Source organism: Diadema antillarum, unplaced genomic scaffold (genome assembly GCF_040938485.1).
Source record: "Diadema antillarum isolate AM-2024a unplaced genomic scaffold, OU_Dant_1.0 seq00000368_RagTag, whole genome shotgun sequence".
In the NCBI taxonomy this organism is placed as follows: Eukaryota; Metazoa; Echinodermata; class Echinoidea; order Diadematoida; family Diadematidae; genus Diadema; species Diadema antillarum.
The window spans coordinates 3,092,826-3,118,139 of NW_027271369.1; the positions used below are offsets into that span (position 1 = coordinate 3,092,826).

The following is a 25,314-nucleotide window of genomic DNA, read 5'->3' on the forward strand; positions in this document are numbered from 1 at the left end:
TCCCTCAGAATACAATTCGAGTTGTTCTTTGGCTAAATAGTTATTCGTGCTCTTCTATAAAGAGTGCACTTGAAATACGAAATATGTGATGGAGTAATGCAGTTTGTTTCATGCACTCTGGAAATAAATATGGTGAGTGCATTATGGTATGTGTTCACGTATCTGCTTAATTGTTGTCGTTTTTGTTTTTATTCGCGATTCGTGACATTTTGTTGGCTATTATCTTTTTCATCTTATCCATCCAGTAATTCCTAAAGCTATCTGTTCGATTTTTTTTTTTTGTGTATACTAAAAAAAGGATAGCGCACCAGACTTGGATGAGGGTTAAAGGTTTCTCCTACAATATCCTGTGGGTATATAAATAGGCATATATATATATATAATGGCAATGAATGATTTAAAATTCTGGCCACGCTAAAGTGAGAAAGACTGTGCAGCAATGGACACACGTTAACACAAATGACATGAATGTTTGTTCCGGTTTGTATCCGTAATGTCATTAATAACAATAATGATTTTACAAAAATACTCGAAAGAAAGAGATAACTGTAAAGTACAGACAACAATAGTTTACTAAAGAAATTGTCAGTTTGTGGTTTCCATTGTTTTAATTTGAAAATGACATCACAACATTTATAGTTGCATAAACTGAATTTTGTGGATTTATTACACGTAATCTTATCTATTCGCCTTATCATTGCATGTATGCAAGCTGCCCGCAAAAGTTGATTTGATTTTAGGAAGACGCAGCCTCACACGTTCGTAATTAGCCACAGAAACCATGAGACCAGTGCTCTTGGCTACTCATAAACCCACAATTCCCGCATTGATAACCTCCATTCCCTATCATCTCGACTCCTGTCTTTATATACTTGAGAGAAAACTACTACCATTCCCAGTGCAGTCCCATCACATTTCCGATGCACGCGCCACCCGTATACGTCCTAGGAAATGGTGCGCCTGTTCTTACTGCTCATTTCGGACTTGGAGACACAATCTGCCGATTTCGATTATTATTTTCCCTGCCCTTTATTCACTGTGGAACAAGATTGGAATACCAATCGGTTACAAGTGGGCGAAATGAGAGAGTTTATGTGTGTGCGGACAAGACTCCTGATCATTATGCGTCTGCTCTCCTCGCATATAAAACATGCTCTAACTCTGTTTCCTTCATCCAGACACCGGAACAGCTCCACAATCATCCCTGTTGTGGCAGAAATGTTTTTTTTTCTTCTAATTCTTTTTTAAATTTTAATCCATGTGTGGCTGAGTGAGTGTATGCGTATATATATATATATATATATATATATATATATGTGTGTGTGTGTGTGTGTGTGTGTGTGTGTGTGTGTGTGAAGAAGTGTAGCCGTGTAGTCTTACATTAATATAGGGCCTATACGCTGTTGTCAATAATGTCTTTACCCAACTATTTATCGATATCTTTTTTTTTTATGATAGCAAACAGGAATTCGAAATTCATCTTGTAATTTTTTTTTCCTGATCGCGGAAACTGGTAATGATTTCATCTCCATTCTGAACTCGGACGAATATGGAAGGCGGCGCATAGTGCCCCCATGAGAAAGTTGGTCCCTGCGAAGCTCAAAGGCATGACAGGCAGCGACTTTGGCCATGGGTCTGGCTGGTGAGATCTGAGTTCGGAGAATGTCTGAAAGAGGGCATAGGGTGTGGTGAGGAGGCGTGTTTGGGAGAAAGACAAACGTTATTCTCCAGCAACAATATAGCCTATATGCACATCAATCAAACTCGCTATAACCTTGAGCTATATGCCTTCATAAAGGACTGTGTCCATAGTCCGTAGCAAATCTTTCAATTATTCATGAAAATCGTGCGAAAGATGACACTCACGTTAAAGGGATGGTACAGTATTGGTGGAGATGAGAATTGGGCTTTTAACTTTTTGCGAAATACCAAGAAAACACTCATGAAATAGTACAGAGCATACCATTTGAAGAGTAAATCAAAGTTTATTTGATGAAAATCGGGTTTGGAATGACTGAAACATCCAAACACAAAGTAAAACAAAGCGATCGTGATAAAGTGTGGGTCCCACAATTTATTACAATTGCTCGGTTTTGGATATCTCAGCCATTTCAAAACCAATTTTCATCAAATAAATGTTGAATTCCTCATGGAATTACATGCTCTTTCATATTTCATAAGAGGTTTCTCATTATCTGACAAAAAATATTAGAAACCTGAAATTATGTGTCAACCAAAACTATGTCATCCCTTTCACTCACCCAAAATGTTAGAAACCTGAAATTAGGTCTCAACCAAAACTGTACGATCCCTTTGATAACGACATTATTTACGATATTGTGTACATGTACGAGCCATACCCTCCGACATTGCTGATAATGATAGCGCAGTTTCAATTTTCAGTTTCGCGTTCATTCTATGTGCGTTACATGTACATCATACAATTTACACTTTTAATACTTTGCACGTTGGATGTTGTAGCTCCATGCTTTGCATTTCCTTCATTGCGTCACGCCGCTCTTTTGTAGTTTAATGTAACGGACTTTCATTTCTTTCACGTAATAATATATTCTTCGGCATATGCTTTTCCCCACTTAATGATTTGTCATTCTCACAACTCTTAATCATATGTAAGAATTCACTTTACTGGGAATCTATACGTCTTACAAGCAATGTTTGTACGTAGATTCCTCAAATTTCACATGGATGAATTCTCGTTAAAATTTGCACAGTCAATTTCTTGATTGGATCTACATGTAAAATGTGGAATATGGAACAATAAAAACAATCCAGACCGCAGAATAATTTGGCAATTTCAACCTATATCACATAATAGTGATAACTAATGTCAAATGGAGTGAATGTAACACCCGAGGTCAATTGGATGGGTTAGTTGGCTCTGTGACATTGCTTACCCAAGACTTTCAAGACTCCTCGATGAGGCCAGAGATTCGCTTCACGCCATGCAGCCCTCCTTACCAGACGACGGATCGCTGGCTTGATGATGCCCCTGAGGTGATGGTGATGACCGAAAAGGTCCTCGATTCAAACTTCCCCGAGGGTCGGTTGGTTGATCCTATACGCAATGTTACCTGCAAGCATGGGTAACAATCATGTAAAACACAACCTCTTTTTCGATGATGTTTGTGAGTTTTCGTTGTTATAAAATACCTTCTTTTTCAAATTGGAATACTCGGAGAAAACTTAGGTCTATAATAGTATATATTATAGAAGGAAGTTCCTGTATGCACATTACATTTTTCTCCAAACATTGATAACGAACAATCGTTTGTGAAGCGATACGCCTGCCTGCACCAACGCAATTATTATGTACGAAAACATTCATTCGCCATGAAAAAAAGAAATGACGCCCTTCTACTATCGTTTACAAATGAACTCACTTTGACTATTCATGTAGATATGAACTTCGTACATTACTACGTACACTTGCCCAATTGCCAACAATACAAATCAAGATACACATGCCAAATGGCGTCTGGAAGTCAGTCTAGCTTCGGCGCAGCGTCACGTCGGCTTGGCGTAGAGTAACGCTCTGTGAATTTCAAGCCGTCTAAGAGCGCGGGGCGATCTAATTCCGTCGCGCTGGAACGTGATCGTACTGCGGCGATCCGAGAGCAACTCGCAAATCGATAGAGGGCTTCCAGTTTCACCTGCCCCGGCTTGGCGGCGAAGAAAGTGTCGGAGAAAACATCAGCCAGATCAGCGCAGATGCACCAGGCTTCGGGTGCTTAAAAAATGACCTCAGATAGTAACTACGGTAAAAGCCCAAATCGTTGGTCAAAAAAAGAAGCACATTTATATTACACTTGTGAATGTACATACCAGGACCATTTGAAGGAATATATTAGCCCCTCCCTTTAATCAGTAGTTATCAAGAACTCTATTTCGGCGACACATTTTTCAGTGTACTCCTGTGTTGCTCTGTTTTCATACGGACATTCAAAATAATTGAATCAACATTATGAATTCTGAGATGAATACAACACCAGGTCAGTATTAGGCAGACGAAATGTTAATGACTAAATTGTTACCCCCGTTACCTTCCATTCTTATTTTTGCTAAAATTTCCTCTCTAAAATGGAAAAGCAAGCCTAAAATGGTGAAAGCAATGAAAGCACCAATACCAGTAATCACCTTTGCATTAATTGACTTCCTTGTCATTCGTCTGCTTCGAAATGATCATTAAAAGGAAAGTACGGGAAGAGGACACTCGTGTACTGAAATGCGCAAAATTGTTCATGCGACATTATTTTTGCGATCAAATCAACGAGGGAACGAGAAACTAACGGCTCATTTTGACGGGAACCGCAAGAGCGGGTACGTGATGGCAATTTTCCCTCCGGATAGGTTCTGTCCGCGAGCTCTGAAAAACCCTCGCTCCTTTCCGTTTCATTAGAATAAATACGCAATAAATCCGGGGCGGTGTGCGACGAACGAAGTTCCGCGGTAATGGCTAGGCGGTGAGCATTCGTTCCCTACATACGACAGAGAAAAAAAAAGACAAGAAAACGAGAAAGAGAGAGAAGGGGTGAGAGGGAAGGGGAAAAAAACCCTGAGTAAAGTGCCTTTCATACCGCAATTTGCGCAGTTGGAATCTTAACGAATTCAGGGACCCACTGAGATTGTGCTCGTGCATATATAAGTTGGTCTCTTTCCCGGCGATACGTCGTCGTTGCCCGAGGAGTTTCGGGAGAGGTCTGAGAGACTGAACGAGTAACGAGAAGATGGTTCTAGAGCACAAGAAGAAAAGAAGTAAGTCACGCGACAAGAAGAAATAAGGCGCCACTTCCAAATGCATGTATTTTCTGGTCTGGCGCGGATTTCTTATTCTGCGCCATGTCCTGGGGAACGAGTATTCAGTCGTAAACTTGAAAGAAAGAAAGAAAGAAAATTTGAGAATGCTCTGAAAATGAAATTTTACGTAATGATAAAAAATGCAAGGGGAGATGAATAAGCCACATAATGGGATATTTCGTCTATATTTATAGTTATATATTACTGCCAATCATGAAACTATTGATAACTTGCAATTTTTCTTTTCATCTTCTCTGATAAAAAAAGGATCATAAGACAGATTCAAATCGTCTTTGTTCAAATGAAATGGTTGATCTCTTTGACGTGGCTTAAACAACGCTGAAAGCAGGGTGTCAAAATTCGCCCGTATCTATTTAACGACTGTAGTAGAATTCAGCAGTTAACTAGTTCATTCCCACGGCAGAAAATGATGACGTACTATGTCAATAGCGTTTAGGTTTATGGTCCTGAGAGGTTTATCCAACAAGAGTGAAAATACTGGAGTTCCTCGGTTCACTGTACATGATGTAGGCCCTGTTTTCGCAGCTCGACAGACGCACATCACAATGACATCATCGTTCGGTTTAGTTACACGTGATGGCGCTCTTCAATTTTTGCTAAAGGAACTGATGTCTTGTCTCGAGACTCAACCGTTGCACCCCATGTTCAAGTTGACTTGTCTGCTACGTTATTTCGAACTACTGTTATGGCAAAAGTTTCATCAAAATCGGGCAAATATATAACTTTGTGGATGTCTTTAGTGCGTATTACAAGATATTTGCACTGAAAGGGTGATATTAGACACAACTATATCATGGCCGGCGCCACGTTTTCAAAAGTGGGGGGAGGGGGGCACTTTCGGGTTTCATAAGCTAACAAGCACAAAAAACCGCCTTCAGCGCATCCAAGCAAAAGAAAAAACACAAACAAACAAAAGGTCTTCAGCGCGAAAAAAAAAAAAAAACCTTTGTGCCACTACCGGGGTAAAAAAAAAAGTGGGGGGGGGGGGGGCAAATTGGTGACACCATCATTGTGTTCCTTTGCATGTACGGGCGCAAAATATAGCTCCCCTGGGCCCACCCCCGTTCCGCCGGCCCTACTTCCGTTCCGCCGGCCCTGTGTATACGATTAATGGTTATTACCTTTGGTACAACACAATAATGATTAGGCCTTACATAGAATATATTTTTCTGTACTATGAAAAAAAAGACATTTCGTGTTGACTAAGTTTGTGTATATTATATAGAGCTCCCTCAGAGACTGATGGTGAGGTTATGGCATCTTCATCATTATAATTTGTATTGTGGTTGTGACTGACATCAATGTGAGGATAAGACCAGTAACGTTTAATCAACTGGCTCGAGTTCGAATCCCATCTAAGCACAGAGCATCTTACGTCTTTATTTCCGCAAGATGTTTTTACCCATCGTGTCCGTTCAACACAGGTGTATAAATAGCTACCTATAGCAATGTTAGGTTAATAATAATGACAGGGCCCTGTGGTAGAACAATAGCAACACTGTAGAGGGTGCCATGGATAAAGAAGAAATTATCATTACTCTCTGAAAAAAAAAATCGAGTGAAAATGTTCACTCTTGAAGGAGTGAATAACAGAAAAGAGTGAATATAGAGTGAAATTGGAGTGAATTTTGAGAGAAAATGTTCATTTCTACTCATTTGGAGTGACCTCAGGGATAACTCCAAAATCTTCGAGTGATCCCTGAGGTCACTCCAAAATTAGTGAAAATGAACATTTTCACTCGATTTCTTTTAGGGAGGTGAATCATCTTCTTCGTCTTCTTCTGTATCCGGAGAGCGCAGGCTTCACTGTTTTTGTGTGGGTAGGTATTGGTGGATTGCAACTTAACTGGGTTAGCACCCTGCTCTTCAAATGAAAGAATGAAGCCGGATCTTTAACATGCATGAGTTGCGACTCTCTCACACACGGGACCCCGTTGAAGTTATGTCCTATATGCGACGGAGGGATATCATTTTATTTTGAGAATCATTATTATCATCGATCATCATTAGGATATTTAATATCTTCCATATTAATGGAAGAAGGAAAGACTGTAATATTCCATTTGTAAGTGTTTAATAAGTAAATTCTGAATAAGTTAATATGAGTTTGAATTTGAGTTATTATCATTTGACAATTCTCTCATTACGTTGTTGTCAAAATAAGTCCTGTCGTTATAATTTATGTCATTGGTTTATTTCGAAAATATCTCCTATTGATAATCGCCAATGCCCTAAATCTCCTTGGTATTCTGAAATGGAGTTAAAGCTTTATAGGAAAATGATTACTTAAACAACAATTCACCTTCGTATGTGGATGGAGTGAATGCAGTGTATGGGCACATCAGTGAAAATTTGAGGAAAATAGGACAAGCCGTTCAAAAGTTATTTGTTCTTTAGATTTCTGCGCAGTCACTGCAAGCTGGATGAGAAGACTATCCTACTACAGCTTGTGATGTCACATGCGTTGAACGATATAAGGAAAATATAAAGAGAGTTCCCCCCCCCCCAAAAAAAAAATGAAATTGTGTGAAAAAAAAAGTGTAGGCCTACACATTTCCTCGACCTATTCAATTCAATTCAATTTATTCGGCACAAAATAAATCAAAAGTACATTATGTATACACAATGAAAACAAAAACAATGTGTATAAACATACATGCACATGGTATGGAAATTAATGCCGGGACCCCTTTGAAGCATCTGGTGCTTGTTGTTGGGGCCCAAAACAAGATTATACAAAATATACAGTTGTTCAATGGCATATTGTCCAAAAATGAAAAGAAAGAAAAAAAAAAGTACACAAAAAAACTTATCAGCCCTATACACTATACACACACACCACGTTCTTATCACACACACAGCGCACACCCAACACACTCATTCAGTAGCAATGTCAGGATCAGAGAAGTGAAGAGAAGGAGAAATTTGGTAGCAAGCAGTCTACTCAGTCATGGATTATTGTAAGGGGTAATTCCCCTGCCTTCTGAATAAGGCAAGTCAAGTGCTCTTTCATTATGTGAGAAAAGTGAAAACACGTTGAATTTTCTTCATCCTTATCGTTCTACACCTGTCACACATTGTCACAAGCCGTAATATAGTCTTCTTATCCAGCGATCATAATTATGGCGGTACTAAAACAAAAATCCCTTACTTTTGAGCAGATTGCCGATTTTCCTCAAACTTTCACTAATGTTGCCTTCTCTCAATTCACATGTAGAAGAAAATGATTTTGTCCTTTGATAATTAAAAAAGAATAGACACATCTAATTGATTGCAAGACTGTGAGGGGGTGATTAATCACCTGACTATACTTTGAATTGCTGAAATCTGATTCTTGAAAAATTGTGGTCATAATATGATTTAGATAGACGGAGATTATATTCCAAAAGCACAGTGATATTCAGGCTTTTCTCACAGTTTTGACGAGGAGAACTTGAATGCGCTTAACAAAAGTTCTCAAAATTTCAATGTAATCTTAATTTGAGATACACTGTAATCTGAGTAATCTTCAACTATATAAGATGAACTGTGACAGACTTTAGACGTTTAAATAGGCCAGTCGGTGTCATTAACACCCTCAGCACTGTACAAAGTCCTCTGCAAATTCATTTCAATCTCGGATATAAATGCTTTGCGTTATTCCATATTGAGCATGAGAGGTCAAAAGCGATAATAAAATTTGGCGGACTGTGATCTTTCTGCTTTTCTTGAAGTTGAGGTGCTTCCGCATGCACAGCGTTCTTAAGTTTGCTGTATCACAATTAAAAGAGTAATATCTAACAAGCAAGGTGTAGGCCTATTACATCAGTAGCAATCTGACTTGAATTTCAATCATAAATTTTTTATAAGATGGATTTGCATTTAATCGTAAAGTTGCGATTGATTTGAATCAATCACAAGTCTCTATAAGACGGGGCCTGATCGGCATCATGACGGTAAAAGCACCCTTCTTTTATTCAGCGCAATTTTTAGATAAATCCCCTTTCACATGCACCAAAGTTTGACGAAGAGAGAGAGAGAGGGAGAGATAAAGAGAATAATATTAGAGCCTTATTACCACGACAAACACAAGACAGAGAAAGACCTAAAAGCCTAAATATTTCGCAATATCATTTTTTGTTTTTATTGAATCCGTTGAATAAACTGTGACTCATCATAGACAAAAACTCATTGATTGTTACACGGTTTTGACACGCACTTGGCGAAGTTCATTCACATCGTTCACCAAGCTAGTTCCCGTACGCGATACACACACTACGCATTACATCTTGTAATCCGCCTCGCCACCGGTGACGTCAGAGGAACGGCGGGTCAATCAGGCTAGCGCCGCCATGTTTGTTTGATAGTCCGTTGGTACAATTCGTCGCGAAGCGTAGTGGCTGTCCCTCCACACATATAAGGCCTACCCCCTGCAAAATTGCATCATTTCGTGTGCCAACAACGTGATAAATAGTGCGAAAGAGTTGTTTGGATTGTAGAAATACAACTAATAATCAACATGACGGATACAGCGTCTGCGAAAGAGTTAGACGCAGCTATTGAACAGCTTAACGATTGCAAGCAGCTACCAGAGAGTCAAGTCAAGCATCTCTGTGAACTGGTAAGAGCCGGTGTGGTAACGCGTTGTTACTGTGTGTAAACGTATAAAACGTGTGTAGAAAGCGCATCTTGCATGTCCTTCCAAATCCCAACTATCGGTTTCGTATTCTTCAAGTGTTAATACGCTGCTTGCGCTGCGGTGCACTTCTTCGAACCAAACAAGGAAGGAAAAAGAAATAGGCCTAGTCTATATTTATGCTTGTTATAGTCTGATAGAATAAAGCGTATGAACACGGCAATATCCGAGCGTAACTTTAACACATGTGAGTCACACACAGAATAATTTACATTCATGATTACAGCAATAGCATGGTTAGACGTCTGTCCGAAAGCTATCATTAGTATCAATTAGAAAAAGGTGTAATTTAACCTGGGTTGGGGACGACTGGGTCCAGTAGCGTTCAAATACCGTATTTACATGTAGGTATGCCTAGGCCTAGTACAACACCATCTCCATAATCTCGCGAGTCAAAGACATCATAATAAGCAGAAGTCAAGGAAGTGAATGACATGAATTACAGAGAGTGTGAGACATACATGCCTACCTCTCCCTCACTATGCATGGGCAGCTCTGCCAATAAGTTTCTGTTGTAATGTAGGTTCTATCTGTACTGTGTGGACAATTTTAAAAAGTATAAAGAGCGCATTCACAAACTCTGAAAATAATACCCAGGTTTTTTGTTTTGTTTTTTTGTGAGTGCCATAAAAACAAAAGCAGCCTGGAGAAGGCAGATAATCATATTTAATTTTAGTTTTTACTGCATATGTCCAGATGATGATGTGTGCTGGGTGCTATGGGCCTGAGTATTAGGGGGGAGGGATGGAAATGGGGAGGGGGAGGTGACCTGGTTGATTGCACCTTGAAAGTGATCCGCATTATATTATTATTTTGAATTGCATTCATGCCCTCCCAAGTCTGGTCACGATACCAATATTTTGTGCATCGTAACTATAGAGTGAACTGAAAACCATTGTAAGAAAAATTAGGTTATTTTCTTCATGATTGTACTGTAGTATGTGATATGCACTCTGCGGATTGGGCTATACATGTACAGTTGTACATTTACATGTACATACTACAAATACTTCAATCCTTTGACTACATGTACTTGTATACCTGTTCACCACTAATATGTGGTCCATATTATAGTCATTTCATTTTTTTTTTTTTTTTTTGCTGCAAATGACCTTACTTTCACAGGGCTGCCAACATTGGAAACAAGTTGAGAGTGAGACTCCCATAGGCCAATGCTATGATTTAGGAGGCAAAATGAGTGAGATCAATAGAAATGCATGCAAATGACATAAAGTTTTAGAGTGAGAAAGGACCAAAATGAGTGAGTCTCACTCTCAATGAGTGAGAGTTGGCAGCCCTGCTTTCATATATGACATGTATAAATTTAAATTGTTTTATTCTATGTACAGTATGTACACATGTACTTGGTAATAGTACTTACATGTATACACTGTAGTTGTACATGTATATATACTTTCACTTTCAAATGCCACATGTTTTGGGTAAGATCAAATGACTACACCAGATTTTCCAAGATCAGAACAATACAAGGCAGTTTTGGCTGAAAATTTTTTACAGTACATGTACATGTGAACAACTTCTGTTGTACAGTACTGTATATGAAAGTACACCTACTACAATTTGACATGTTCAGCTTTATTTTTGATGAACACTCTCTTCAGTTTCATGGTTCTGTATCTAGTGATACTTGTATGACATTGAATCTTTTTATCAGGTGATCCGAGCATCCTTTTGGATCACCTTCTGTATCTGTACGAATTATTTGTTAGATTTCATTCTTCTGAGATTATTTTTTGATGAAAAATTATAGTCCAGATTGTCAAAGATACAAGTGTACTTTCACTCTTGTGCTCAAAAAAAGAACTGATTTGTCTAATTCATGTATTTTCCGTTTGTTTTCATGGTTTATATCTTTTCATGTTGATTTGATTGTACCCATTTTCGTAGTCTGACGTTTCAGCTCATTTTGCCACTTGTATCTCTATTGTACATGTAGTTGATAAAGTTCAGGTTGACACTTGGAGTCAATAAGATTTCAGATTAGGCTCATGTTCTGTGAGCATGTGTATGAGGTACATTGTGTACAATACATTGTGTGTGTAACACTGCAGTCATGTACAAACTCTAGTGTACACTCATGAACATGCTCTATGACACAGCTCCAAATGATAGTACTGGAAATACATTTACTTATAAAGTTGCAAATTGAATTGCTGATGTGAATAATTTTTACAAATATGCATGTGTCTGTGTCTGTTTACTGTATTTATTTGCTGGGTTGATGTTATTGGTTATATTTAATAACTGATTTGGATATCTTCTTTAATCTTCAACAGGCAAAAGAAATCCTCACCAAGGAGTCCAATGTACAAGAAGTCAAATGCCCTGTCACAGTCTGCGGAGATGTCCACGGCCAATTTCATGATCTCATGGAACTCTTTCGTATAGGAGGACGGTCTCCAGACACAAACTACCTTTTCATGGGCGACTATGTAGATAGGGGCTATTATTCTGTGGAAACTGTGACACTTCTGGTCTGTTTAAAGGTTTGTAGTCAATACTTCACTGATATCATTCTGTGTTCACCTTTTCCCTGAGTGCAGCAGTAAAATAGGTATAATGATGATATCATGAGCATGAAGGATGCACTATTAAAGTACAAAAGCAATGTCAATGATAATGAGGAAGGAAAAGGAGAGGGGAGGGGGGGGGGGGGGGGGTGTTGTACAGTACATGATACAGTTCGATCTCGATTATCCGGCCTCCTTTTATCCGGAAATCTCTATTATCGGGACGCGTTCACGCAATGAAGGATTTTTTTTTTTCATCCAAAAATTGAGAAAAAACTGCGACTTTAACATCTTTTCATGGATCTATTTCACTAATTTCATAAGATGTGCATGATAGGTTTCTCAATATCTAATGAGGTAAAACATGTATGATTTTCACATACATGTAAAGATATACTTTATTTTTGTGAAGAAGGGACTACAATTTTGCGCAGGCTAGCATAGATTACACCACCGTTGCGGGGTACGCTACCTGCCTAGCTGCCAGTGCACTGGGACGGCAGCTTGGACGGCAGCTATATAATACATTAACATTGTGTCTCCCATATCCGGCCAATTTGCTTATCCGGATGAGCGCCGGACCCGACATGGCCGGATAATCGAGGTCAAACTGTACTAACAAGACATGTTTGGGGAAAAAAAAAAATCAAGAAACATGTGTTCAACCTCAAAGAATAACTTGCATAAGTAGATGGTTCCTGAGTCTTGTCAAGATCTTTTCCAAGATCTCTTACACTTGCATTAAACTTCTAGATTTGTTTGTATTTGAAAGAAATTTCTAGCCCACCTACATGTACGTTGCACAATTGTATCAAATACTGCAAAATGAGGAATATTCGCATGCATTTTAAATGCAAATGGTCCCTGTGGTTAGGTCAAATGCATACGCAGTCGCACAGCGCAAGTTTCTTATAGAGACCTACGCTATCGACTCTTTTGAGCGTTTACGTTTTGGCCCATTTCCCCAAGCCCGAAGAAGTCCGATCCACTGTAGTCAGTGGTGCAATCACAGTTCGGCTCATGATTCGGCTGAGGGGAATGACAGCTTTAGCAAACTTCTTTTGTGATGTCATACTAACAGGCCTTGAAATAGGATTTTGGAGGGGCAAGGCCATTTAGAAAAGGGCACTTTTTCCAAGAGGCTAGCCATTAAAGGGCACTTATGTCAGTCAGAGGGGCACCAAGGCCACATTGGAAAGGGCATGTTGAGTGTTTATACGTGATGTGAATGCCCCATAGAGCTGTATGCTATGGACCGTGCTGCTACACTCCAGCAGCGCAAGCACGCATAAGATCTCTCCGCAGCAGACGACGTTAGGCAGTAGGCCATACGCAATACGATGTAGGTTCTGTAATACAGTACGTTCTCAACGCATACGCCACGCTCGCTTTGGAGCACTTCCGGTGCCATTTTGCTTTGAGCATGTGGGCATGAATGCAGAGCGAGAGAGATGGCAATGCTTGCAGCCGTCCGACAGGCCTGGCATTTTTTAGCATGGCTTGCGACCACTTGCTCCAGCCCGCCGCTGCCTAGCTAGTAACTCTATGGCTGCTGCGCTGCGGAGGCAGTCAGGACGGTAAAAGCCGTTCGGGCGTACATGTACGTACACGTCGTCTCGTATCTCGGAAAGATACTTTGAGTTTGAATCAGATATATTGGGACGCGATTGAACTGAAGGTATGATATTTGAGATCAGGAAAGTTGTTCAAGCTTATTAAAGTGTAGACTTTGAGAAAGGGCATATTATACGTCATAAATAATAACTTTCATTCTAAAAGGGCACCACGGCCACAAGAAAGAGGGCACATTTTTTGGGGCCGTAACTTTGATCAAGGAAAAAAAGGCATTACGGCCAACGAGAGGGGCACCGATGGCCATGGCCGTCAGTGGCCATCGGTTAATTCGAGGCCTGTACTAAGAAGCACATATGCACGCACCCTGGCATTACTACAGACTGCGTGATGCGCAGAGAAGACAACGAAGGCAACGTTAACCAGCAACACCTACGCGCTTTACTCTTGATGACTGCTCAACTTTGGCAATCTTCGTATACTTCTACAAGTGATCGGCAGTATCATCAACAGCACCCTCTACACTACCAGGACTATGCGCCTTTAAATTTCGCGAGAGCCAAGATTCGCGAAATTAAAATGCACATGAAAGTTCTTGTCTACACTATACGCATTAAATGTTAGAGGCAACTCACAAAAATTTCATGCCGCGAGAAAGGCTGTCGGCTCCAATTTGCGAAAATTTCATGCTGCGAAAATGTGTTTTACAGTAATATGTGCAGTTTTGCACTACTGCAGTGGGGGGAAAAGCCTTACTCCTAGGGTTCTAGGTTACGTGTACTCCAGCTGTCAGCCTCTACCATAGAGGAAAGCAATTGTCTGGTGAAGTATTTGTGTAGAGCCTGTAATTGATTGTGACTCATAGTTCACTTCCTTTGCCTTTGTGAGACCCATGTGAAGGCTACATCTGTAGCTACAAGTACAACACTTCCCAATGCCCATGAAATTTATAAGGGACTAAGCGCATCTATAACTAGAGAAGCACTCTAAGAGCGCAGACCTCCGCCAAGCATGCAGCTCATTTCCATCACTGATCTTGTTCTTCCATATATATCAGTGATTTCCACCCATACGTAGTTATGCTGAAAGTGTTTATAATAGTGTGCTGAAAGTCTCCCGATTTCCCAATGTACAGTAGAAGCCTTTGTTACGTCATAAACCCTCAGTTGCACAGCGCGCCTCACCCTAGCAGAAACTAGAGCACGCACTTTAGTGTGCGCATGCAAACCTCAAATACGCGCAGCCTGAACTTGCAAGTTCATTGACCCTACCTGTACCTGCCGAAATATCAAAGATCCTTCATAGATTCCCCCAAAATTTTCTGATCACTACCAAAAGTTAATCATTTGTTACTTGTGTCATTCTCAACCTTTCCTGCAAGTTTCATCCCAATCCGTTATCTACTTTTTGAGTTATTTTGCGCACAGACAAATGAACGAACTAACGAACGAATGAACAAACCAACAGTAACGATAACATAACCTCTTCCCTTGGCGGAGGTAACAATGTGTATACAATGCCTATACACATTATGTATGTTATTCTACTTATCGGTAAAAGACTGCATGCATGCACCACATCACTTCCTGTATGGCTGACTAAAATGTGGTTTATTTTATTGCTGAGTGTATACATTGTAAGATTGCAAAATCTTTGTCAGTTTCATCTGTTTATGCCAGATGTACCCAGTATTGTTTGTTTCCTGTGCTACATTGTACGTGTATACCAGAATCTGTGCATGTTACGTGATGAAGCTGCTTAGCATGTGAATTTAAATGGAGTCAAAGACATTCATCAGCCTACCCTGTCCTAAATGCCATTATATTTTGGGCTTATAAAGGAAAGATGTTGGCTTACGGCTAGAATTTGATGAAACTGCAGATTCCTGTGATAATGTCAGAAACGGGTTGCAGACTCATAAAGTGTATGCATAGAAATGTGTATAGTGTTTTTGTGCCTGTGATTAATGGGAATTACGACCTTCTTTCTGTATGCAACAGGTTAGGTACAGGGAACGAATAACTATTTTGAGGGGCAACCATGAGAGCCGGCAGATCACACAAGTCTATGGCTTCTACGACGAATGTCTACGGAAGTATGGCAATGCCAACGTTTGGAAGTACTTCACAGATCTCTTCGACTTTTTACCGCTCACAGCACTGGTAGATGGGCAGGTAAGAGTTTCATTAGCATGACTGTTTTCATTTCAGTGGTGATCAATTTTTCTCTTTATTGACTACTTAAATGCTCCATGTCCTTCCGTTATGTGTAATGCTATTGTCTTGCAATTTCAGAGTACTGTCGGTGAGTGTACAGTGTATACCTGGCTTCATTCAATCAATTGTACACATGTATTACAGTGCACTCTCGTTACAACGAACACGGTTATAACGAAATTTCGTTACAACGAAGTAAAACTTCTGGTCCCAAAATTATCACCATTAAGGTCTATGGTACAAAATTCGCTTACAACGAACACGGTTATAGCGAAATGTACGTTATAACGAAGTCTTTTTCGAGCGCCACTGACAAAGAAAAACAAAAGAAATGTGCTCCGTTATAACGAAATGCGAATTGCTTTCGAAAATATGTAGCGGAACAAGCATTTATAGCGTCTCTGCATGGGCGAACTGTGTTCGCTCCGTGCGTCACGCACACTTTCTGAGGGGAACTTGCATTTAATATAATACAATAATCCCATCCCATTTCACATATCTTTTCAGTGTATGATAAGTATTCAGTAAGCAGAATATGATATATATGCGTGGTTTCATTGTTTACGTTATATATTGTCTTTGTTCGGTTATAACGAAATTTCGTTATAACGAAAGAAAACTGCCGGTCCCGAGCATTTCGTTACAACGGGAGTGCACAATACATGTATTGGACATGTATTAACAAGTCAGCTAGCTACAATTGTACTGTCACTGGGGATTTCTACAATGTATGAATGTTATAAAAGATTTTGACTATATTTTATGAAATGGTGGTTGTACATACATTGTACAGTATATCAAGTTGAAATTATTTCAAATAGTGATCAAGGGACTTGTCTAGAATGTAAACAAAGGGTACTATGTTTCGCTATGACTCATACTTGTAAGGTATATTCATGCCCTGTTTGCATGCAATTTCAGCAAATGCTGTGTAGTGTACACTGAAGTTTGCATGTTGGATCAAGTATTTCGCAAGACGCTGTTGTCATACTCTTTATTTAGCATGTAAATAATAAGCTCACACTATTGTAACTGATCAAAGTTCATTTGGCAGTGTGCCACTTGACCAACTTAATGCTTTGCTCTTTTAACCTTTGTGAGTCAATCACTGCTGTATATGATAAGAAGCCAGCAGTTGTTAAAACCAAAGCGGATTGTGTCGTACCTTTATTAATTTACAATGTATGAGCATGTAGTGCTTTCATGTTTTTTATGTGTGTTTTTTTTCTACTCGAAATGTTGATAAACAGGCATAAAATGTTGATATCCAGCAATGAGTGTCATCGAAGGAAGCACATGTACACTGTACCCATAAGCCATCACAGAATAAGCTATTGCTTACATGTAGAGTACATTTTTTCTTGTTCATACAATTACTCTCATTAGTTATTATTTCCATTCTGTTTGCTGTAGTGAATATGATAGCAATTTAGCATATTATTCTTGTGATGATTTTTTTGCAGAGTATTCTAATGATGAACGCTGAGTAATGGCAAAAAATTATGATTTGCTGTCTGTTGTTTTTGTTTCCTGCTCAGATATTCTGTCTCCATGGTGGTCTGTCGCCCTCCATTGATACTTTAGATCACATCCGTGCTTTGGATCGCATCCAAGAAGTACCACATGAGGTAAGTTGATGTAAAAATTGGCTCTTTTCAAATTCATTAAAAAGATTTTATTCATTTTGTTGATATTTTTGTGCTGTGCATTAGTCTTTAAAATGTTTATTAGTTGTATGAATGAGTGTTGAGTCCCTTTCTTGTTTTATGAAGCTTTCTCATATTGTGGTGTTGTTGTTTTTTTTTTAGTGATATTCAAATTTACTGTTACCTTAAAGAAGATGCAGTCCAGTTATGTGTCATTACAATAGCTGTCTATTGTGTGTGATGACACAGTACATGCAATTCACACCTGAATATACAACCATTGTTGGTGATACATCATTTTCATTCCTAATTTATTAGAATATTTGTGTGCATTTTCACAGCATAACCATGTGTTTTTCATCTTTACATAAACAGGGTCCCATGTGTGACCTTCTGTGGTCAGACCCAGATGACCGAGGTGGCTGGGGCATCTCTCCTCGCGGTGCTGGCTATACATTTGGTCAAGACATCTCAGAGACTTTCAACCACACTAATGGACTGACGCTCATCTCGAGAGCCCATCAACTCGTCATGGAGGTAAACATGACAAATTTTTTTTTGCTAGCTGATGCTCTTGAACATCTTTTGAGGAAATAGTACTGAAAAATGTCTATCAAGAGATGACCTACTTTGGTTACTTGGTGCATTCGTATCCGCATGCTTATATCTCCTCCCAAAGAAACAAACAAAACAAAAGAACAAATATGTTCAGATATTAAGTGAACAAGTACAGAGATAAACAAGGAGTCTGTTGATATGCCATTGTTTTCCATATCTTATTTTCATATATTTTTTAGTATGCCATGCATTATTATGAAAGCCTATTGTAGATGGGAATCAAGACCTTTTAAGCTATTGTTAAATGATGTGATTTGATGCATACTCACATTGGTAGAGAATTTTTCAAAGGTACAAGTTTGTTTTGAATAGATATATTGAAAATGTGATGCTTTAATACTGAATGAAAAGAAAACTGTTTTCAGGAAATATTGTGAATGGTGTAATTGTTGATTGCTTTGTTTGTCTGTGAATGTAGGAAGAAGTGATGTTCATGATTTGTATGTGTTGTATTTTTTTTTTCTAGGGTTACAACTGGTGTCATGACAGGAATGTTGTGACCATATTCAGTGCTCCAAACTACTGCTATAGATGTGGCAACCAGGCAGCTATCATGGAATTGGATGATGCTTTGAAGTATTCCTTGTAAGTATCTCTACATTACTATGAATAATCTTTGTATAAATGATCAGGACCATGTTGTTCATATCGATCCCTGACCTTGTATGATTCCTGCTTCCCCCCCCCCCCCCCCCATTCAAACTCATATTTCCTTGTTTGAGGACATCCAGACTCTATGATTGTAGCATTGAATTGCCTTAATTGTGAAGATTTAAACAGTTAAGGGGTAGTCTCAGGAACCAGGTGCTCAGTGGGGAAAAAACAAATGAACTCATTATGGATAATACACGTATTGAAAAAAAACAAAACCCTCTTTTTGTAATATCTTCTTTTAAACATTTACAGTATTACCCAACTCTTGTACCCCTTTCATAAACTCATCCTCCAATTATCCGCCTAAGAATAATGCGGACATTTCAATAAAAAATGCGTTCACAAACTCTGAAAATTATCCGCATTATTTTTACGAGCGCCTGTCCTGAAAAAGGCGGATAATCGTCATGGAGACTGCACACGTCCCTCTTGCGGGAAAGACAGGTGACGTTTGACCGCACCCCGGCAATTATCCGCATTATTTGGGTTTGCGTTCATAAACTCCAAATCTGGTCCCGATGCTGCTATTATGCGGATAATAGAAGGGTCGAAAAAAAAACGGATTATTCTTCCCCCGCTCCGATTTTACGACCAAATGATGCGGATATTATCCGCATTATTGAGTTTATGAAAGGGGTATAACTTACAAAAATCTTTTGAGGAAAGTCCTAATAGCTGCTGAGATTCTGTGATGGCATTGGCACACTAACTTAGATGTTGTACAAGAACCACAGTCATGTCTTTATTGATGAAAGACTGTAGATCAAAGGCCTAGTGTGCTCTAGTTGACAATGAGTCTTGGGTGCTCATTGGCATGTACCAAGAATTTCTGTGTGCTTATCTGCTCGTAAACTTGTGACATATCTGAAAAAGTTCTTTTTCCAATTTGCGCTGCACACCACACTTAGTATAGATTAATGAATCCTACTTTTTGCCTGAATCACAGAAAATCAGCATCATTGGGCTTGAAAAGCTATTTTGGAAATGTGACAAGACCCTTTGCCAGCTCTGGAGATTTTTTTCAGATACAATTTTCAAACTTCCCCAGTAGTTACAAATTGAAGTTTTTCTATTTCTGCAAATCGGCACCAATATACTGTAAAAGCTGTAATTATTGTATACAAATATTTTCCCGAATGAGGAGGTCACAGACGTTTTCATGAAATCTTGTTTTCGCGATTTGACTTCATGGTTATCGTAAGTGCACTAATACCCTAGCGTGTGGTGATATTTTCATGTATTGTTGAATTTGCAAAATTTGCAAAAATAACAGCTTTTTCAATAGCTGCCATCATATTCTGTGATTTTGAGTGTTGCTGCTTACTGATCCTGTACTCTTTATTCACCCTCAGCTTGCAATTTGACCCAGCCCCTAGAAGAGGAGAGCCCCACGTGACCCGACGTACCCCAGACTACTTCCTGTGAGAAGATTGAGGGGAAAAGCAGCCTGAAGGGTTCTCATCTGACCTTATCATCCCTTCAGACTAACATGACATGGATTATTAGATCTCCCTGTCTCTTTGGCAATCACTTGGTAATCCTTCAAAGAGAGATCAGTACAAATTTAGACAATGTTTCCTTTAGCTTCTCCCCAAATTGAATACAGAAGGTAATTTCCTTCGTTTGTTTTTCTGTTTGTTCAAAGAATGTTATGGACTAAAATGAAAAGAGTTTTGTTTAAAATCATTTGTAGTCGTTCTTTGCTATATCAATATCCAGGTTGTGTCAGTTCCGCTGTGTGGAGTGCCCAGGACACGACTGACAGTAACTATTCATGGTAATGTGATACTGGCTAATGTGTCCACATATCTTTTTGGCATTCAGGTGGGAATAATGCTATCATTACCATATGACAAGTGTTTAGTTGCAGAGAAGCTAAGAGAAACATTAGTATGCTGATTTGGTATTCCTCTTTTTTCTTTTTCTCAGATTATCCAAGGATGTTTTAACATCTGTACCCAAATATTGATCTCTACATTTGGAAATGAATGTGTATGTTTCAATTATTTCATATGATGTCTGCATGGTATGACCTGTGAATATCACAAAGAGGGTATGATTACCAAATATAACTTTAACACCCTCTATTGTCATCAGTAAATTTCTGTACTGATGCTTGTTCCCGTCAAAATGTGTCCTTCCTGCAAACTGGTATCGAGACTGAAGTTAAATTAAGAAAAAGAGATTGGTATGTCCTTCCTTGAAAGGCATGATCTTAAAATTCTTTGTGAGATAAATATGCAACTGGATGGTGGGGAGGGGATATGATAGTAATTTTTTCTTTTATTTCCAATGATACCAGTGAGACCATGCTCAGTTTTATTTATTTATTTTTTTTTTAGATGAAAAGTTTGCAATTTCATGACAGATTCTAAAATAAGGAGAAGAAAAACAACAACAACAATTAGATGTGGGAAATTCTGGTAAGAACAGATGATAGTGAACTTTACTTTCAGCATCTGTGGAACCTCCAAAGCAGAATTGATTTCTGATATCTAATACAAGTTTCTCTGATACTGCCATACTAATACTGATACTGACATCTACATAGTCATTCAACAGGTTTCTAGTTCAGGTCTTATTTCTGCATTTTTACTTGAATCAATCCCTTTGTAAAACATACTTGAAAGGTAATTACAAATATGAGAAGTTCAATGCTTATGTGTTGGTGTGTATCAAAAGGTTAAAGACTAACAAAGATTCATTTGTCTAAAAACACAAAATGTCTATCTTAATTGTAAGTTCTTTTTACTTTGATATTTTTTCTTTGGTTTTGTTTCAAGAATTGGTAAACATTTCCAAGGACTGAGTGTAGTTGAATCCGTTGACGTGTTTCCTCCTGTGATGTGCAGCAGTTTATCACTGTTTTACTGTTTCAGATAATCTCAACACACCATGTAAATGAAAAAGTATAAGTAATAGAAATAAATTTGCCAACTGTCCAGTGTATCTGGCATCTTTTCAAGATACGTGCGAGTAGACCATGATACTTTTGTTGATGAGATTTGACTCTTCTTCTGGTGTAGGGTAGTTTTCCTTCCGTGACAAGTTAAGATAACATTGAATGGATAGAAACGACTTGTAGAGGCAATGATTTAAGCAGTTTGAGTCAAAATGTTTTGCAGTACGTAATAAACTACTATTCGTTTGACATTACTCAGTGGAATGTGGGTGTAAATTCATTCCATGAGTATTTTAATCATAATTCAGTTTCATATAGACAGAGTCTGCACTGACAGTTACTCAAGTCACCATATTAGTGAATGTTTGAAGGACATCTACATGTGTAAGATGAAACTGTTCCCAAAGAATCGTAAATGTCACTGATTTTGTAATATTGAAATGCTACATATGTACTCTGTTTTAAGTGATAATTGTGGCTTAAAAAGAAAAAAAAAGAAAATCCTTAATATGTTATCGAGGAGGGAAAATGAATTAGGATTGCTCCTTGAAGAAAGTGTTTATTGCAATTACTTATTACAGTGTATTTATAAAGTTGTTAGATCACATGAGACCTGTCTTGAAAGGGATTTGCCAGGTGGGATTTGCTGTATAAGAACTAAACATTGGTAAAAAGATGTCTTTGTGTTATGTGTTTTAGTGTTTGTAATGTTCACAAATGTATTTGCTGAATGGGTTGTAAGAACAAATTTAATGTATGAAGTATTGGTGTTGTAATGCATTGAGCCACATTGAGGATATTTAATTTCATTATTATTTTTCTTATTTGCCAGCTATGTGAGTGGCAATTGTCCAGAAGCTGTAACAAAGGCAAATACATTTGTGAACATATCTATGTAATGACTTGCAGCCTAGCTGTGAAATAGAAAGCAGCTTTACAGAAACTGTGTATTTGATCCATGTGAAGTGCATTTACACATGTGAAAGAATAATCTTTGCAGGCTGCAGCGTGATTTTAAGAAAAAATAGATAAGAAGTTTTGTATGTTTTTATTATTCATTACTAAGTAGGTAGCAGTGCTCACTCATCAGCATCAGCTATAGGAATGATGGAAAGACACCAGTGAAGTTTAGGAAATGGTGAAAGATATCCGCATGCATACTCACAGTATGTGGGCATTGTCCTTTCTGACTGGTTCAGTTTAAGGAAGAATTTAGTTTGTGGATTCTCATATTGAATATCTGCATTGTGCAAGCAGTAATCATGTTTACTCACTCCCACTTTGTATGCACACATTTTCATATCACTCTGCAGAACAGTTTCTGTCATTTTATCCGTATATGCTATCTAATGCACTCATGTTACAAGGAATGAACTTTACTGTTCTGTGAATTGGAAAATGCCTTTAAAACAAAGTTCAAGGCACAGAGCTGTGTAACATACTACAAGCGTGCGTTCTTTCACCAATGAGAAATGCGGATGTGTCAGCAATGTATACTTTAGAGGAGACTTCACCTCTTTTGAAAGCTGGAATAATTGATATCAAAGAAACCAAATGCAGTTCAGCAAAAGTTTGAGCAATACCAGACAAATGTCAAGAAAATTTGAATTATTCAATATTATCAGTAATCTTTGAAAATGGCATTCTTACTAGGGGACCTTGAAACAGCAGTCCAGTGTGTTAAGCATGATGCATCTTATTTAGAATCTTTGTCAAGTTACAACGGATGAAAAGACCTCAAATATTAGTCTTTTCTTATGAGATAGGAATCAGTTCCTCCATCTAGATAGATTTGTAAGTGCATAGTGTTCATCATATTATATAGGTATAAAAATAATTGTTTTTAAAACAGTATTCTGAGAGATGATGGCATTTCATGTCAAAAACATTGGGTTTAATGAGTATCACACAAGCAGTGATAGCGTAGGAGTCTTGAGACAGCTATCATGGCTGCCCCTGAAATGCTTTGTTTATCTACCGATGAACTTGATAATGTTCAAATCTTTCTTCAAATATGTCCTGAATTGCTCAAAATTTGACTCTTCCGTGTTTCATTGTGCTACACTCACACAGTGTTTTATCTTTTTGTTTGAGTGCTTTCTCCTTTGTGGGAGTGAAAGTCATGTAGGTGAAAGTCATAGTAAATTCCATTGATATTACATGTCCAGTGGTAGCCAATAAATTCTGTTTTTCCTTGGAGCAGGGCGTCATTGCCGTAGGATTACCCTGCGCTGCCTACGAATTCATGTAAGAGCCGTCAGTATTTTTGTTCATATCCAAAGTATGTTGTATGTCTGGAATGCTTAAGCACATTATTTTAGCACCATGCCTTTTTTTTTTTCTTGTTATGACATGAATAATTTCAAGTGACATTGTATTTTGTTAACACAAGTAACATTAGTGAAACTTCTCAAGTACATTATATATCAGCAGAACAGTTTGTTTTCATGAAGCTTTAATTGACTCCCAAGAAGGAATATTAAGTAGCTACTTTTCTCAAGAAAACATCATTCATTAGGTTCAAGGCAGCAAGTCAATACAATATGCTTTGATTGACCGTATGTGTGCATCAGTCTATTTCAGGTTAGGTTGTAAAACAGACACCTGTACATTGCATGAACATCACCAGCACTGTCGCATTCATAATTTATGCGCAAACTTTGCCCTTTTCTTCTGCACTTCATCACGTAAGAGGCACACTACTTCCAGAAATTTATGTGCAGTACAGATTTATTTTCAAGATTTTCTGTCTGACTGACACTTGCAAATATACAAAGGTTGACAGTTATCATTATTTGCTAATGTGCCAGATGCTTCTGAATAAGGACACCATTCAGCTACATCAGAAAAAAAAAGGAACTATTGATTTATGTAGAGGCAGTTTTAAACTTTGTGTAATTCCCAAATTTGTGTCCATTTGTGTATATTTGACTGAATACTCTCTATGTTCATATTTGGTAACAGACTTGTATTTACCCCTCTGTAATTGCATTGCATACCATCAAATTACATTTATTCAAAAACGTTTGTTACTTTCCATGCTTGTGACATCATTTAGGTCTGAGAGTGAGAGAGAAAATTGTTTTCACGTGTTTAAGAAAAAAAATAAAGCAATGCTCTAAGTGTGAATTATTGGTCTTTCTTTCCATTATTGAGTGGTAATGTGTGGAATATTAATAAGTCATCACAACCATAGGTACGATGTATTTATTTGTTGCATGGCACATTTCTCACCTTCTCTGCAAATGTACAAATCCATTTCAAACCTTGTTGCTTGAAGCTAGATGCTAGCAGACAAACACACCAAAGTCAGGCTGAACATAACATTTTGAGTAGCGGCAATGATATTCCTGCACAAGATTGTTTCCTCCCAGCTAGATTGGTAGCAGCTATTCTTTGGGCTGTGTACATAAACTTCATTTCACATTGATAATCAAGTCACACCCCCCCCCCCCCCCCCGAGTGCCCTTGTGGAAAACGTATACATGGCATACATTGGTCACAGTGTCACATTTTACAGAAAACGTAATCATTGACACTGCTCAAAATGATGATAATAAATCTATATAATAACATAAAAAGGCTTTCAAAATGACAGAATTTTCATCAAAATCACAAAATAAAAATACTGTAACAGAATTTTAGTGTTTCACTTTTTTTATAA

The 25,314-nt window shown here is 38.3% G+C and overlaps 1 protein-coding gene across 1 annotated transcript; it reads left to right on the forward strand.

The window, feature by feature from the left end:
- The first annotated feature begins 9,196 nt into the window (after positions 1 to 9,196).
- On the forward strand, positions 9,197 to 24,821 carry LOC139731332 (serine/threonine-protein phosphatase 2A catalytic subunit beta isoform). The gene is made up of 7 exons (XM_071642225.1): positions 9,197 to 9,436; positions 11,809 to 12,018; positions 15,615 to 15,788; positions 17,369 to 17,458; positions 17,852 to 18,013; positions 18,561 to 18,679; positions 20,101 to 24,821. Exons 1-7 carry the CDS (start codon positions 9,335 to 9,337, stop codon positions 20,171 to 20,173), a joined length of 930 nt encoding a protein of 309 aa, XP_071498326.1. The 5' UTR covers positions 9,197 to 9,334; the 3' UTR covers positions 20,174 to 24,821.
- Positions 24,822 to 25,314: the final 493 nt, after the last annotated feature.

What these genes read in the sequence shown, in the direction of transcription:
- LOC139731332 (XM_071642225.1), top strand. Translation starts at nt 9,335, where the DNA reads ATGACGGATACAGCGTCTGCGAAAGAGTTAGACGCAGCTATTGAACAG. An exon ending in TCCAAGAAGTACCACATGAG is followed by an intron (nt 17,459 to 17,851) that starts GTAAGTTGATGT and finishes TTACATAAACAG; the next exon opens with GGTCCCATGTGTGACCTTCT. An exon ending in GATGCTTTGAAGTATTCCTT is followed by an intron (nt 18,680 to 20,100) that starts GTAAGTATCTCT and finishes ATTCACCCTCAG; the next exon opens with CTTGCAATTTGACCCAGCCC.